Source organism: Arvicola amphibius, chromosome 2 (assembly GCF_903992535.2).
Source record: "Arvicola amphibius chromosome 2, mArvAmp1.2, whole genome shotgun sequence".
In the NCBI taxonomy this organism is placed as follows: Eukaryota; Metazoa; Chordata; class Mammalia; order Rodentia; family Cricetidae; genus Arvicola; species Arvicola amphibius.
The window spans coordinates 123,172,772-123,187,226 of record NC_052048.2 but is presented as its reverse complement, the minus strand read 5'-3'; the positions used below and the strand labels follow the sequence as shown (position 1 = coordinate 123,187,226).

Below are 14,455 nucleotides of genomic sequence, written 5' to 3'. Positions count from 1 at the left end.
TCTTTCTATATACATTTTATATACATGCCATATACATTTGGTTCTACCCTGTGTCTTACTCAAACTCCTTGATGGTTTGGGACTTGTTGAATTCTCCCTAAAGTAAAACAGGAGCATGCTTTATTGTGTAAAACTAACTATACCATAGCAAACCAAGTATGTATCATCTTGCCCTTTATTATCCTATAGGGTCTTCCTTTCACCTCAACAAGAGCCTCCAGTGGTGACATCTACTGTGGCTCCCTCTCCTCCCTGTCCAGGTAAGACGCCATCATTTCAGCACTGCCTCATCCGTATCCCTTCTCTATGCTGACGCCTTCTATCTACCCCGCATGGTCGACGTCTACCTAGGAAGGCACGGAAGGCTGGTTTCTTACGGTCTTCACCTGACTCATTTACAGTTGCTGAATAAAAAACCCCAGCTAAGCAAAGCTGATCTCATCACAAGTTACACACTGGAGCGATAACGTTATTAATCTATTAATTGGGTAGAGCCCCTGTTCTCCCAGAGAACCTTGTAATTCTCCAGGTAGTTTAGTTTCCTATATCCCATTCTTCGTAACTCAGATTCCCTCTTCATAGAAGTTAATCTCACCTTTCACTATTAATATAAAATCATCAGGCAACATCCTTAGTTTCCAGACACCAAATGTCTAAGCCCACCTTTAGCTACGTCCATCTCCTTTTAGCCAGTTTGCATTGAAAGGGCTATCACATTACTTATGCCCTGGAAACTCTATTCAACTAAAATGCACTTGGATTACTAATTATTCCCTTTCTTTCCCAGATGTTTACCACTCCCCCTCTATTGGCTCCCTCACATGAGCATGGTAACAGGCTCACAAACCTCAATGACAGGAGGAAAAGCATCTCCTATTCCCTGGACCCTGTTTTATTTTTTTAAAACTTAAAAAAAATGATATTTTTATTATGTGTAGCATATATTTCTGTGTATCGTGTGCAGGCAATACCTGAAGGGCCAGAAGAGAGTGCTGGATGCCTTGGAACTGAAGTTATAGACAGCTGTTAGCTATCATGTGGTGTTGGAAGTTGAACCTGGGTCCCAGCAGCTCATGTTCCTACTGTTGAGCCATCTCTCCAGCACCGGCACCCCATCCTCTTCTTGACAAACAAATGTCAGGAGGAGCTCTTTTCCTCCACCTCTAACGCAATGGTGGAGCACACTTAGGCCTCCACTTCTAGAGGTCCTCCAGTGAGTTCTTGCTAAGAACGAGCATGTGACAAGTCAAAGGGCACATTCCAGCTCTCACCATCCTTGTCAGTGCGGGGCAGGCTCACTGCTGCTCACTCCACCTGGCTTCTGAACGCACACCTCTAACTTTCCTTTCGTCTGTCTTACGTTATTGTCACCTCCTCTTTCTCTTCCCATTACCTCTTAATTCTCTCTTTTTTTCTTTTATATTTTGAAGATGCTGGGTTGTTCATTCACTGTTGATCTCATCCACTTCCATAGCTCATCTACAATATTTAGGCTTCCAAACTCACTTCTCTAACCCATCCTCTTTCATCCAAGCTACAGGCTCATGTAACCAGTCACATATCCACAATCCCCAACTTTGCCCAACAATGCCAGTCGGAGAAAGTTCCATCACCATGCTCAGGTCAGAACACTAAACACGTCCTTCTTACTTTTCCCTGAGAGCCAACTAATCAACTCATTCTTAAATATTATCTGAATCCATCTTTTTTCCTTTATTCTAATTGCAACCAACCCAAAATTGGAAAAACCCTTATCATCCTGCTCCCACAATACCAAAACCCTTACCCTACTATAGAGCAGTCCTGTCTCCATTGCACAGCAAGAACAGAAAGAGGGAAAGGACAGTTCTGACCATGTGACTTCCCTGTAAATGGTTCCTCGTAGCTTACAGAAGAAAGTCTAACGTCTTACTATCTATGAGGTCTGCATGATCCTCCGCCTGGCTGACTGCTCAGCCACAGCTTTCTTTTCACTGTCTGCACTCCCGTCTTCTCCCAGGTTTAAGCACATAATAACTGGTTCTTTAAGCACATCACACTTCTCATGCAGGGCCCTCTACATTTCCCCTCGGACACATGGATGCTGTGCTAGTCTACAAACTAAATCCTATCCTGCATATCACACCTTCAGTTCTACCTTCCAGGAAGCTAACTTCTGAATGTCTGGCTTACAATAGGGGCTGCGTTACATATTCCTTACATTACCCTTATGCCTTTTCTTTTCCACTTGTTTACTGAGAATCAAACCCAGGGCCTTTAACTGCTACACAAGTGCTTTACCACTGAGCTATATTCTCAAAGCTGCTACAGCGGTTCTAGCTCTTACCTGGTTTGTAAATAGCTATTGTTCATTGACCCTTGTTAGCTATAAGCTTCATAATGACAGAGGCTTGATCTTGTCTTATTCATACAAGTGCCCACAGTACTCTGCCTGCCGCCTTGCATATAAGAGGGTGTCTGTAAGCATCTACTGAATGAGTGCACTGCAGACTGCGAAGACAGCAGCAGATCTCAGATCTCAGACTGCCAACCAGTTCTGAGAGGCAAGACTACATGTGCCAAGTCCTTCGCTAGGAAGTAAGTGGTTCATCAAAATATTTCTTAAAATGCAAAAAAACGAAAAGAAGAAATAAAAGAAGATAACAATTGAAACTTAAACTTATGATCCCCACCAAACAAATCTGTTTTGTTTTGGTCCAATTTGGCCTTTTGGTAAAGACACTTCAAAGCTCCCAAAATCAAACAATGGAACAACATAGCTGTGTACTTACACAAAGGCTAGGAACAAGGCTAGACAGATTGACATGCCGTGGTGCAAACATGTGAAGCTGTTGAAGGCAAGAGATGGCAGCGGCCTGAACGAGGGAGTCCGAATGGTCCTGCGTGATCGCACAGCCCACCAGGCAGGAGGAGCGGATGGTAGAAATGGTCGCTGCGTTTCCTGACCAGAAAATAAAAGACGAAGACAAATACAACTGTGTTATCAGTGTCTCCAAAACACTCCTGGGGGACCCATCTTCTAGATGACTCCTTCTTCCAGTCACTATTCTGTCTGCTTAAATACTCTGAATAGTCTCCAGATATGACTTCAAAACACAACTGTACTCACAAGGCAATAATTCATGTCTTAGAAACATATTCCTTTAAAAAAGGCATACTATCCTTTATAACCACCAATCTTTTGCCAAATAACCAGAAGATTCCTCATTTTGTGGTTCTCTGCTTAACAAATACTACCATTTTCGTTACAATAACTTTAAATACTATTTGAATAATAATAAAAATCTTCTTGCAGTAATTAAAAAAAATGTTACATATTTTCTGTATAGTAGTTTAATTACCAAATATAGGTATTGAAATTTTCTTCTAACGTGAATTAAAATAATTTTATGTACATACACCAGTCAAGGAAATCACATGATCATGCACAAAACAAAACCTTGGAAGTTCATAGTCCTCTCTACTTTCATATTCTGTCTATAAAATGGAGGTAATACATATTGCTCAACTGTGTCATCATTAAATGATGACAATACAAAGCTGACCTCCTTTTGTGGATTAATTAATAAATAAAAATTATTAAAAAGGTTTGCAAGCAACATGATGGAGACATTGAGGAAACTGAGGGAACAGTAATTGCCCACGGGCTTTCTTTAGTTTAAGATGAATTTGCTTACCTTGTAGTTCTGGCCCAACAGTAGTTATTATAGCACCTAAACACCTGCCCAGACACTGATGGACCTCTGTGTGTGAAGGTGGAACTGTCAACAGCAAGGTGAGAACTAGAGACAACGTGGGTTCCACGTATCCACGGTACATTGGGCCACTGGAATCTACTATCAAGGCAAGTGAATGAAGAGACCAAGTCTACAAGAAAACACAAGTCTATTTCAGTCATAAGAAACAACTGCAGTACACTGAATAGAGTATGCTAAGTTGTTACAGTCACGTGAATATTTTTAAACATGTTCTGAGACAGAGTTTTGCTGTGTCATGGGCTGGCCTTGAAGATGTGATCCCTAGCCTTCCAACTGCTGTCATGTGGCACCATGTGTATACTCTCAAAGTTTTGCTGCAGCTATATTTGCTTAAGCATGAGATGCTTGAGAAACAACAAAGGTTAAAAAAAATACTCAAAGAGTAAATGTGATTCAGTGACCCTAAAACCTGGGTTGTGGTAAAACTGGAAACAAGAGGGGAAATGAAGCTAATTATGTATCAACCAACCTAATAATATAAGTACAAAAACTAAAATGTAATAAACAATAAATGTGCTTAAAAGTATATATGTGAATTATGAAGACTGCAGGCAAATGTGTGGTGCTGGAAATAATCATTCTAAGTGCTGCTGCAGATCCAGAAAGACAAACGCTATGTTTGCTCTCACTGACAGAAGTTGGCACTGAATCCTCAGATATATGTGATTTTGAAATATTCACAGAGGTCATAAATTAACTATGAGATCAAGAGGAGGGACTTACAGGGGAGGGGAGATAGCACTAGTATAAAGGATTAAAAGAGAATAATGGAACAGCAGGGTTAAACTGGGGTTGCGGAATGGAAGGTGGGGTAGGGGAAGGAATATGGGAGAAATAAACTAAATAACACTAAAGACCTTTCAAAAAAGACATACGGGGTTGGAGAGATGGCTCCGCAGTTAAAAGCACTGTAACAGGGCAACAATGATCCTACTAGACAAGAGGCTGAAAAACAGAAGCCTATTGACAGGCATAAGTTAGTTCTTTTGGGATCATTGGCCACTGAGGCCTCATAGACCCCCCAAAAAATTAACAGATTTTTGACATTGTTCCTGATTACACTTTTGAACTTGAAAGTAAGATCCTATTGATGAAGATAGTAGATTCGTGAGTCATAGACCAGGGCAAAATTACACTGGTATGGACCTAGAAGCTTCATCACATGGGATAGCTGCATAGTCTTTGAAGGTTCTACCAGAAGAGACTAATCATTAGTCATATCCATTATGAATGCTGCAAGCTACAAGAATAAATGGCCAGGGAAGACATGACCACTATTGGAATAGTGGCATGAACATCATAGGCGTAACCAACTATTTCTGATTGGATTTAAATCCTATTCTATAAGATGAAATCATGCCTGCCACCATTATCAGGCTAAGAACCTATAGCTAGATGGGCCTAAGCTGTAGGGGATATCTATTACTACTGTGGGGCTAAATAATACTATTAAACTGACGCTTAGTGATCTATCGTTGTATTTATAGAACAATGTGTATCTCAATCTGCCTCTGAGAACCTTCTATTTGCAGTGGATGGAGACTAACACAGTGACCCACTACTGGCACAAGTGCAGTGAATAAAAAACTGCAGAACTAATTCTCATCCCCAAAGGGAATGTACAGACTTCCAACCCCAAAGCTCAGAGATCACCGCGGAGGAGGAGGCAGAAAGAGAGTAAGAGTATAAGAGAACACTTCTTCTGGACACAGCAGGGAAGCTGCAGATATGAACTCATAGGAATTTCAAAAGCATGTACAAGCAGGACAAAACAACAGAAAGGAGAGAAGAGCTGGGCATACTAACCCATAGCAAGCCATGAAGATACTGGCAATTGTTGGCTGCAGGGAAAGGGAGAACAGTTTTCTCTAAGAGTGTATGTAGAGTCCAGTAGAAGACCACACATCAAAGAAGATTTAGGAAGTACAAACTGGTCTTGAAGGATTAAAAAACAACAACAACAAAATTTTTGGGTGGGAAGGGAAGGGGGTGGTGAATTGAGAAAGAGTTAGGACAGGGTGAATATGATCAGAACATATTGTATGATATTCTCAAAGAACTTGAAAAGCTACATCTATCTATCTATCTATATACATACATACACACATAAGTATATACACACAGATGAATAGGCTTAATTAAGAGTAAAGAGTAGACTTTGAAGATTATGTTAAAAGATAAAATTCTTGCTAATGTTTATGGCAAATAAGCTGAAATAACGAGGAAAGAGCATATAGTACATTCGTTCTACCAACTTTTCAGTCATAGATATCATTTAAAAATTTTGTGTCGGGCATATTCCTGTGATCCTAGCACTCAGGAGTCTGAGTCAGGTGAATAGAGAGTTTGAGGTCAGTTTGGGCAGAAAGGAAGACCTTGTCTCAAAAGCAACTGTAGAAACTTTAACATTGTGTACCTGAACTTCAGGGGATGTCCCATCTTGAGCTAGAGCCAATAAGATGCTGACACTGGTTTTTAGGTGTTGTCCTGATCCTATGCCACCAACATAACGGTGCAAACAACCGAGGGCCAGGGAATGACCAGTCCTGGATACGACATCTCGAGCTGACTTCAACCTGACAAAACATGATGCAACAGGAATCGTTTGCTCCATTTTCTTCTAGTAACAGGCTTATTACAAATCTCACACATAAAAGGAAAACATTCTGGAAAGTAAAGGAACAACAGTCCTTATAATTGACTTTGAACATAAAATTTACAAAGTATTTGTGGGGCTGAGGTTCGCTGACAGAAAACACGCTCAGTGTGTACAAAGTCCCAGGTTCTGTCCCTAGTGCCAAGGAAAAGAAACTACATCCCGAGAATACACAATATAATAAATTAAATTAAGAAATTTTATTTTGTTTTGTTTTTCAAGGGATTAAGTCCTGAATCTTGTGTACACTAAGCAAGCACTCTATACCCCAGCTACTTATAACCAAAGTCTCTATAAAATGGACAAATTTCTACATACTTTATATATGTATATAAAAGACTTATTTTTATTCACATGTAGGTAAATTATACGTGGGTACCCACAGAGACCAGCAGAGGGCACTGGATCCCCAAGAGCGGAGTTAAAGGAAGTTGTAAGCTGCCTGCTGTGGGTGCTGAGAATTGAACTTGGGTCTTCTCAAGAAGTAGTAAGTATTCTTAATTGCTGAGCCATTTCTTCAGTCTCAGAGATATATTTTTAGCAAATTTTAAAAGTAAAAGAAATACTGCATATAAATTTTAAAATAATTTACATTGAGATGTACTTATTATGCAAAACTCATCAATTACGCAGTCTAGCCTCTAACTCATGGCAATTCCACCTTAGACTTCCACATCTTATTACAGGAATGAGCCATCACACCTGGCTTTAAAACTCACCAATTTAAATGATCATTGGACACTGTATGTAACCATCATATAAACATAACACAATGGTCAATTAAAATATATCACACATATAACTTCTAATACACTTCTACCAATACAGAAAAAATAATGGAAATTAATTTTAACAAGGTAACAGCAAAATATTAAAATATCATGATGCAATTAACAAATTATTGAGATATCTTACACTGTTTTTCAAACTGAGTCTGAAAATCTGATGTAAAATACATACTTAACAGTACTCATCAGTTTGGTGAAGATATGTTTCAGCTGTTTAGTAACTGAAGCAACTATACTGAAACCAAAACTCTCTCTACTTCCTAATTATGGACACGGTGGAAACGGCCCTCACGCTCCTGCTACTGTGCCCCTTCCGGGAGGACAGACTAGAACCCTCACACCCTGAGTCAGAATACATCCTTCCTTCCTTAAGTCGCTTTGTCAGGGATCTTACCACAGCATCAGAGATGTTATCTTATAACCAACGAAGCTGCCATTCATATGTGAAAAAGATAAAAGCTATTTTCTAAGAGTTCAGAAATATTTTAATTCTTTCTCTCGCTAATATTATGACATGATTAATACACTTATTGTTTAAAATACACGAGTTAGGAAGGATAACTTATATGACTCTTGTGTTACTTCTGGGCCTTCTGATCTTTAGCGTCTCTACTTGAGCGGCCACTAACAGCACTGGAGCCACAGTTCTCATCTTGTCAGGCTTGTCTGGACCCTCAGACTGCTCTTCATAGTCAACATGCACAATAATCCTCAAATCTGCAGTGTAACTTTATCCCTTCTTATTCCAAGAAGTAAGCAAAAGAAAGAAAAGTGGGGTAAAGCAAGGCAGAAAGAACAGAGGGCAGCGGCAGGTGCCCGCGGATGGCATGAGGGGAGTCTTGACTGAACGCTCTTGATTCCAAAAGCCAGAGAGAAGCCAGTCCTCTTTAAAAGTTCCTAACCCATTACATCTCTCCCAGAACCTAGAGGGCCATAAATCACTGAACTACAAATTAAGATTATCATAAAATTTCCCCTTGCTGTAAATCATGTGGGAAATACATACATAGTTACATAGTCTAGGTAACAGTTGCTGGCTGCTTAAAAGACATCTTGACTGGTTGAGAAACGTTTTAGGAGACACACTTACTTGTCAAAGCTGTACTGGGCCATTCGAGCAATAAAAGATGCCTCTCCCACCACCTGAGCCATTCTTCCAAGGGCTTCCCCTGCCGCACACCGTAAGATGGGGTTTGGGTTGTCAAGAGCGCCCATAACCAGTGTCAGAGCAGATTTACGAACTTCCTCAGGTCCTAAAGTGCTCTTGTTTTCAGCTAAGCCCTATATTGATTTTAAAGAAGAATAATGATATTGATTCATAATTTATATTGAACAAAGAAGAAGATATGTTGCGATCTTAGGAAATCCAGATATCGTCACAGATTACATACGCTACACCTGGGGCTGACACCTGCTAGGTGGACTGTGATCACGTCCTAATGTGACTTCAGAACATGTTATTAATACCCCAGTTCATGGGCTGGAGAGATGGCTCAGAGGTTAAGAGCAGTGACTGCTCTTCTGGAGGTCCTGAGTTCAATTCCCAGCAACCACATGGTGGCTCACAGCCATCTGTGGTGAGATCTGGTGCCCTCTTCTGGCCAACAAGGATACAGACAGACAGAACACTGTATAAATAATAAACAAATTTTAAAAATAATAATAATAATAATAATCCCAGTTCATGGCAGAATTTCTACCCAAGGGCTAATCCTCAATATTCTTTTGGGCATAAAGGATACTGTAAGATTAAATTGAGCACTAAACATCAATACTATAGTGAGTACGAAACTCATTCATTTGTATAAAATTCAGTAAAAGACAATATGTGGCTCCAAGTTGTTGTTCAGCTACTTGGGAGGATGAAGCCGGAGGAATGCAAGGTCTGCCTATTTACACAGCAACCTCAAGACCAGCCTGGGCAACTAGCAAGACCTCAACTTCAAAATAACAATTAAAAAAATGAGCTAAAGATAGCTCAGTGACATGTGCCTAACACATATTAGGCTCTGTTCAATTATCAGTGCCACAAAAAAATTAGTAAACAAAACAAAGAACCTGTGTGAAGTGTAAAATCAATATACATGCAAAGACAGATGAGGAGACAGTAACTGAATGATGACAGAAGTTTATCTTCTGTTCCAGCTACACCTGCTGCTTTGGAATTTAATTTTCTTATCTGAGATGAAAAACGTTAAGCCATGGTGCCAGCAGAAAGTGTTAACTAGAGAATAGGCATTAGTCACGTCTGTGCAGAAAAGTGCAATATGTATCACGATGTTAACCCCACCATTCTCCCAACTGCTAAGGGCCACCATGACACCTCACTGCTATTTTTTAACTGCTCAGATGTCAGTGTCAGTCTAGAAACAGGGCACACATATATCAACGGCTGCATGAGTAACCCCACCCGTGTTAGCCCTGTAATCAATGCCTGTTTCCCTCCCCAACACCATGCTTACAAAGCATGACTTTAGGAATCCTTGTTTAATCACTTCTACTTTTATTTTTGTTGTATTTAATTTTATTATTAGAGCATCATTCTTTAATAATCCTAGCACTAAATAATAAATATAAGTTTTTAAGCAACCCATGATAACCTGGATACTATAATCTATTGAGCAGGCACTTGTTACTGTGTTTCATAGTATAGAAACTGAAGTTCAAAAAGGTTAAGAGAATAAAGCCAGTTGACCCAGAGAACACTCCTTTCATACAGCATTCTTTCATTTATGAAATCCATCCTTTCCTGATTCAGTTTAATTCACAAATGTAAATTAAGATTTATTTCATAAATCTTCATTAGAAAATCAGATCTCATTAAACAGACAATCTCAGAAAATCCCCCCCAAAATTACTGGTGCTTGTAAAATTTGATGTTCAAATTGAAATGAAAACTTTTAAATTACTAAAATATAAAATATTGATTTAATTATAATAAGCCCATATAAAGTTTCTAGTAAAAGTACTGAGCTAACATAAAGTCACAGTCTTCAAATGCATAGACATAGAAACACAACAGCTATAATAATCTGATAGGCCTGGCTTTTAAAGACACACTAACATCTTTCAGAGCATTTCTGATGTTCTAGGAGTAACTACCTTCAGGGCACTGAGAACAGCGGTAAAGATATTGAGCTGCACAGCCTGCTGGCGGACACCCTTGGCTTGCTTAACACATTCAGCAAAGTGATCCAGCATTTGTAACCTACAGTAACAGGATAAGATCACATTAGTGGTTTTTAATTTAAGTATGGCTTAAAAACAGAGATAAAATATAAACAAATTATTTATCATTTATATCCTCAGACTGTCCATTTCATTCCCATAGCTGATTGAAAACTGACTTTTACCTCCTTATATACTCAAACAGAAGAAAGGAAACTAAGTATTAATTTTCAATTAGCAAAATAACAGTTCATAATTTCAGAGGTCTTAAACATTTACACCAGGGTGTCCAGAAAAATTTCTGATTTATGATATATGATACACTTGGCACTGTGTATCATACATCATGTTCCAGAGGCCTCTGTGGAAAAGACGGGATCCCAAGAGCTGTGCTGTCAGGCAGTGACAGGGCTGGTGCGGGGTCATCGGTGCACTGGGGGTATGCCCTGGGGGAGCAGTGGCACCCCGGCCTCGTCCTTCTTTCTCTCACATTGCTTTCTAGACGTGAGGTGAGCTGCACGGCTCCGCAATGCACGTCCACCATAACATGCTGCCTTACATCTGACACAGCAACGGGGCCATTAGATGACGGAGCAGAACGTTTACAGCCTTCAGCCAGAGTAAACAGTCTCTTTATATGTTACCGGTTTCAGTTATTTTTAAAGGACTGATGTAGAGCCTGTGAGTTTCTCCTCCTTTTCTTTTTGACAAGCTCTCCGATGCTGCTTGGGTTAAGACTCCTCCCCCTGCTGCTTCAGCCTCCCGAGGACCTGAGCTGCAGGTGTCACAGAGCTGTGTCACTTCACCTGTTCTAAGTATTTCTAATGGGACAGAAGAATCTTTACCTATTTCTGTGGATAATTTTAATTTGGAAGAAAAGAGTGGCATAGTTTTAAACACTTTTATTACAGATTGTGTATTTATTTGTGTGCGTGTATGTGGAGGTTCACGTGGCAGGTGAGCACACGGAAGTCAGAGGCAGACCTGTGGGAGTCAGCGCTCTCCAACTGTGAGAGTTCAGGGATCAGATTAGTGTTGCCATGGCAGCAAGCCTCTGTACCTGCAGGGCCATCTCCTCAGCCCTTGTAGAATTTTTTTCTTTTCTTCTTTCTATTTTGATATGGGGTCTCTAGCTAAACTCCATGTAGTCTAGGTTCTGGTTTTATTTGTTGTTGTTATTGTTGTTTTATCTTAAAAACATCTTACACAGGAGAGATGGCTCAGCAGTTAAGAGCACCTGCTGCTCTTGCAGAAGACCCAGTTCCCAACACCCAGATAGTGGCTCACAACCATCTAAAACTCTAGTTCCAGGGCATCCAAAGTCCTCTTCTGCCATACTCTGGCACCAGGGACTCACATGGTGCATATACATACATGTAGGAAAAACATACATATACATAAAATAAACAGAAAACATTTAAATACTCTTACATGGAATAGCTTACCAGAACCTATTCAGAGATTTCAAGAAAGGTTTAGCTTTGGGCACTTTTGTAAGTGTAAAAAGAAAAAAGAAAAAACAAACAAACAAACAATCAAAAAATAAAAAGTAACTAAAAGTGAATTTCACAACCAGCTGTGTAACTGTGGCAAAACCACAAAGTCTGGGGTTTGAATATGCTTATATTTAAAGCAAGGATATAATTTATAGTTTTTCAGCTTTATTGTTGTTTAACATTTATGTGGTACTCAATTGTACTTAGAGAGATCAAGCTTAGATACGAAAAGCAAATAATTAAAAGCAATTCATCAAATAACCTACACGTATAAAGATATATTCTCTATTGGGTGTAAACAATGATACTCTAAGGCACGTTCTGTAAAAGTTAAGGAATCTGAAAGGGCCTTCTGGGAAATCACAACTATACAGACTGCTGCTCGGGTCAGGGATGAAGGCTGTGGATGTGGATCACAGTAACTAAAATGCTCTGCCACAAGAAGGGACAGCTATGCTGGCTTCCTGTGTTGCAGGCCTGCACCATCTCACCAGCCAATCCAATAGAGGAGACTTCCCACACATGTACTCATTCAGTAACAGAACGATCAAGAAAATAGCTCTAATTAGAAATACAGCTAAATTTAGAAACTGTCAAACCACTAGGATGAAAACTTTTTGGGTAAGGCATGGTCCATAAAACAGTGGGTACTAGATATTAGTACAGAGAGCACAATCTTAAGTTTCAGGTTACATGGAATTTGCAGCCAATTTATTTTATCAGGTACATATAAATTACGACATTAAATTCATGAGAGTATTGCTTAAGTAAAAACCTATGTTACGGAGGAATTTAGCAGGGATGGAAAAAATCTATTCTTAAACATAATTTATATTTGACTAAACTATCCAGCTAACTTTACACTAACCTATGTTTATAAGAAACATGTGGAAACACAACACCAAAAAGAGCCACAGATGCATCAATCACGGAGACCCCAAGAGGGAGAGGGCCGGGCACGGCTTCGCCAGCAGGTATCCGCAAGTAAATGGAAGAAGGGTCGTGCTCCAGAGCTCCGCTTCCAGATGCACTGTTGGGCTGGAGCTGCAAAAGAAGAACGTGAAGACTGTCCACATTCACTCACTAAGGTCTGGTTATCAGATGAAGTATGGGGGAATAAAATGTGGTTAGGCCTGACACTTTAAGCAGATGGAAATATAGTTTTGCCATTAAAAAAAGTCATTATCGGAATCATCTTCTAGAGTCATACATAAGAAAAGGCATGTTCACTTCTTTTGTTTGTTTTTGTTTTTCGAGACAGGGTTTCTCTGTAGCTTTGGAGCCTGTCCTCGAACTAGCTCTGTAGACCAGACTGGCCTCGAACTCAGAGATCCGCCTGCTTCTGCCTCCTAAGTGCTGGGATTGAAGGCGTGCGCCACCACCACCTGGCTTATGTTCATTTCAAACACTTGTATAATGCCCACTTTAATGTGCAAGCAAAATAGAATCCATTATAACAAAACCCATAAAAATAACTTTAGTAGATTTTTTTTTTAATTTGCTTGTGTTTAAGACAGTTTCTAGCTATATAACCCTGGCTGGTCTCAGACTCATTATGTAAATCAGGTTGGTCATGGACTCACAAGAGACCTGCCTACCCTCCCTCCCTCCCTCCCTCCCTCCCTCCCTCCCTCCCTCCCTCTCTCCCTCCCTCCCTCCCTCCCTCTCTCTACCTTTCTCTGCCTGTCCTGTCTCGGTTTCTAGCTCTGAAGGACTGGGATCAAGGTCATGTGCTACCATGCCTGGTTAAATGTTTTTTTTATATATAAAAACAATTTATTTGGTTCTAAATCTCCACTCTATTAACTCTCATTTCTTTCTAATCTGACTAAATAAAACACTAACCAAAAAGCCAGTTAAATTTGAGTTTTGCCATAGATACAACCAAGTAACTAAATACAAAAGATAGAATGAAGACATTTTGCCAAGTTCTACTATTGACCTTTTCACCATTCATCCGCCTCTAAGATGCTAGTGAGTGTCTAAGAAAGTGCAATGAACGGTCCTGTAGCCCAGGGTATCTTCTTTAGATGGCAATGTGCCATAGGCCACTGCTTTAGATTACGCTAGTAATTGTATTTCCTTGAATGTTTTACTACCTGGTCTTCAATTGACTTATGATCAGTTTCTTGAAGCCAGGAACCCAGCAGAACGCTGTCATCATAATGGCAGAGGGACCGAAGGAGGGAGGTCGTAGTGTTGGCTGAATTGTCGGTCAGAGTGAATTCTGCTACAAGTTCTCTGAGAAGTGCATTGAAAGATCCTAAGACAGAGAACATCAGAGCAGATTAAAATAATAACTGTCATGTCCACAAAAATAAGCACTGTGTTTAGCAGGAAGAAAGTTATCTTCCGTGCCTTTGTAAACGAGCCATACTATTTTCTTTTCCTTTCTTCTCTCCCTCCTCTCTTTCTCCTTCCCTCTGTGTCCCTCCCTCTCATTCTCACCAAGACAGGCAGGCCTTGATGTCCTGAGCTCAAGTGACCTGAGACTACAGTTACATACTATAATACAATTCTCATTCTAAAATTTATATTAAATATTTTAATGTTGATTTCCCCCACAACAGTTCTGAGGTGCCAGGGGCT

At 39.9% G+C, this 14,455-nt stretch overlaps 1 protein-coding gene across 2 annotated transcripts in view; it reads right to left on the bottom strand.

Moving 5' to 3' along the window:
- Heatr5b (HEAT repeat containing 5B) overlaps nucleotides 1–14,455 on the bottom strand; it is a 78,263-nt gene that overhangs the window by 40,090 nt on the left and 23,718 nt on the right. For both annotated transcript variants that reach the window (XM_038318699.1, XM_038318700.1), the window contains exons 15-21: nucleotides 13,966–14,129; nucleotides 12,735–12,910; nucleotides 10,305–10,410; nucleotides 8,293–8,483; nucleotides 6,175–6,334; nucleotides 3,678–3,867; nucleotides 2,772–2,941 (exon numbers count right to left, since the gene is read on the bottom strand). In XM_038318699.1, coding sequence (XP_038174627.1) covers nucleotides 2,772–2,941; nucleotides 3,678–3,867; nucleotides 6,175–6,334; nucleotides 8,293–8,483; nucleotides 10,305–10,410; nucleotides 12,735–12,910; nucleotides 13,966–14,129 — 1,157 coding nt within the window. The remainder of the gene's footprint in view (nucleotides 1–2,771; nucleotides 2,942–3,677; nucleotides 3,868–6,174; nucleotides 6,335–8,292; nucleotides 8,484–10,304; nucleotides 10,411–12,734; nucleotides 12,911–13,965; nucleotides 14,130–14,455) is intronic.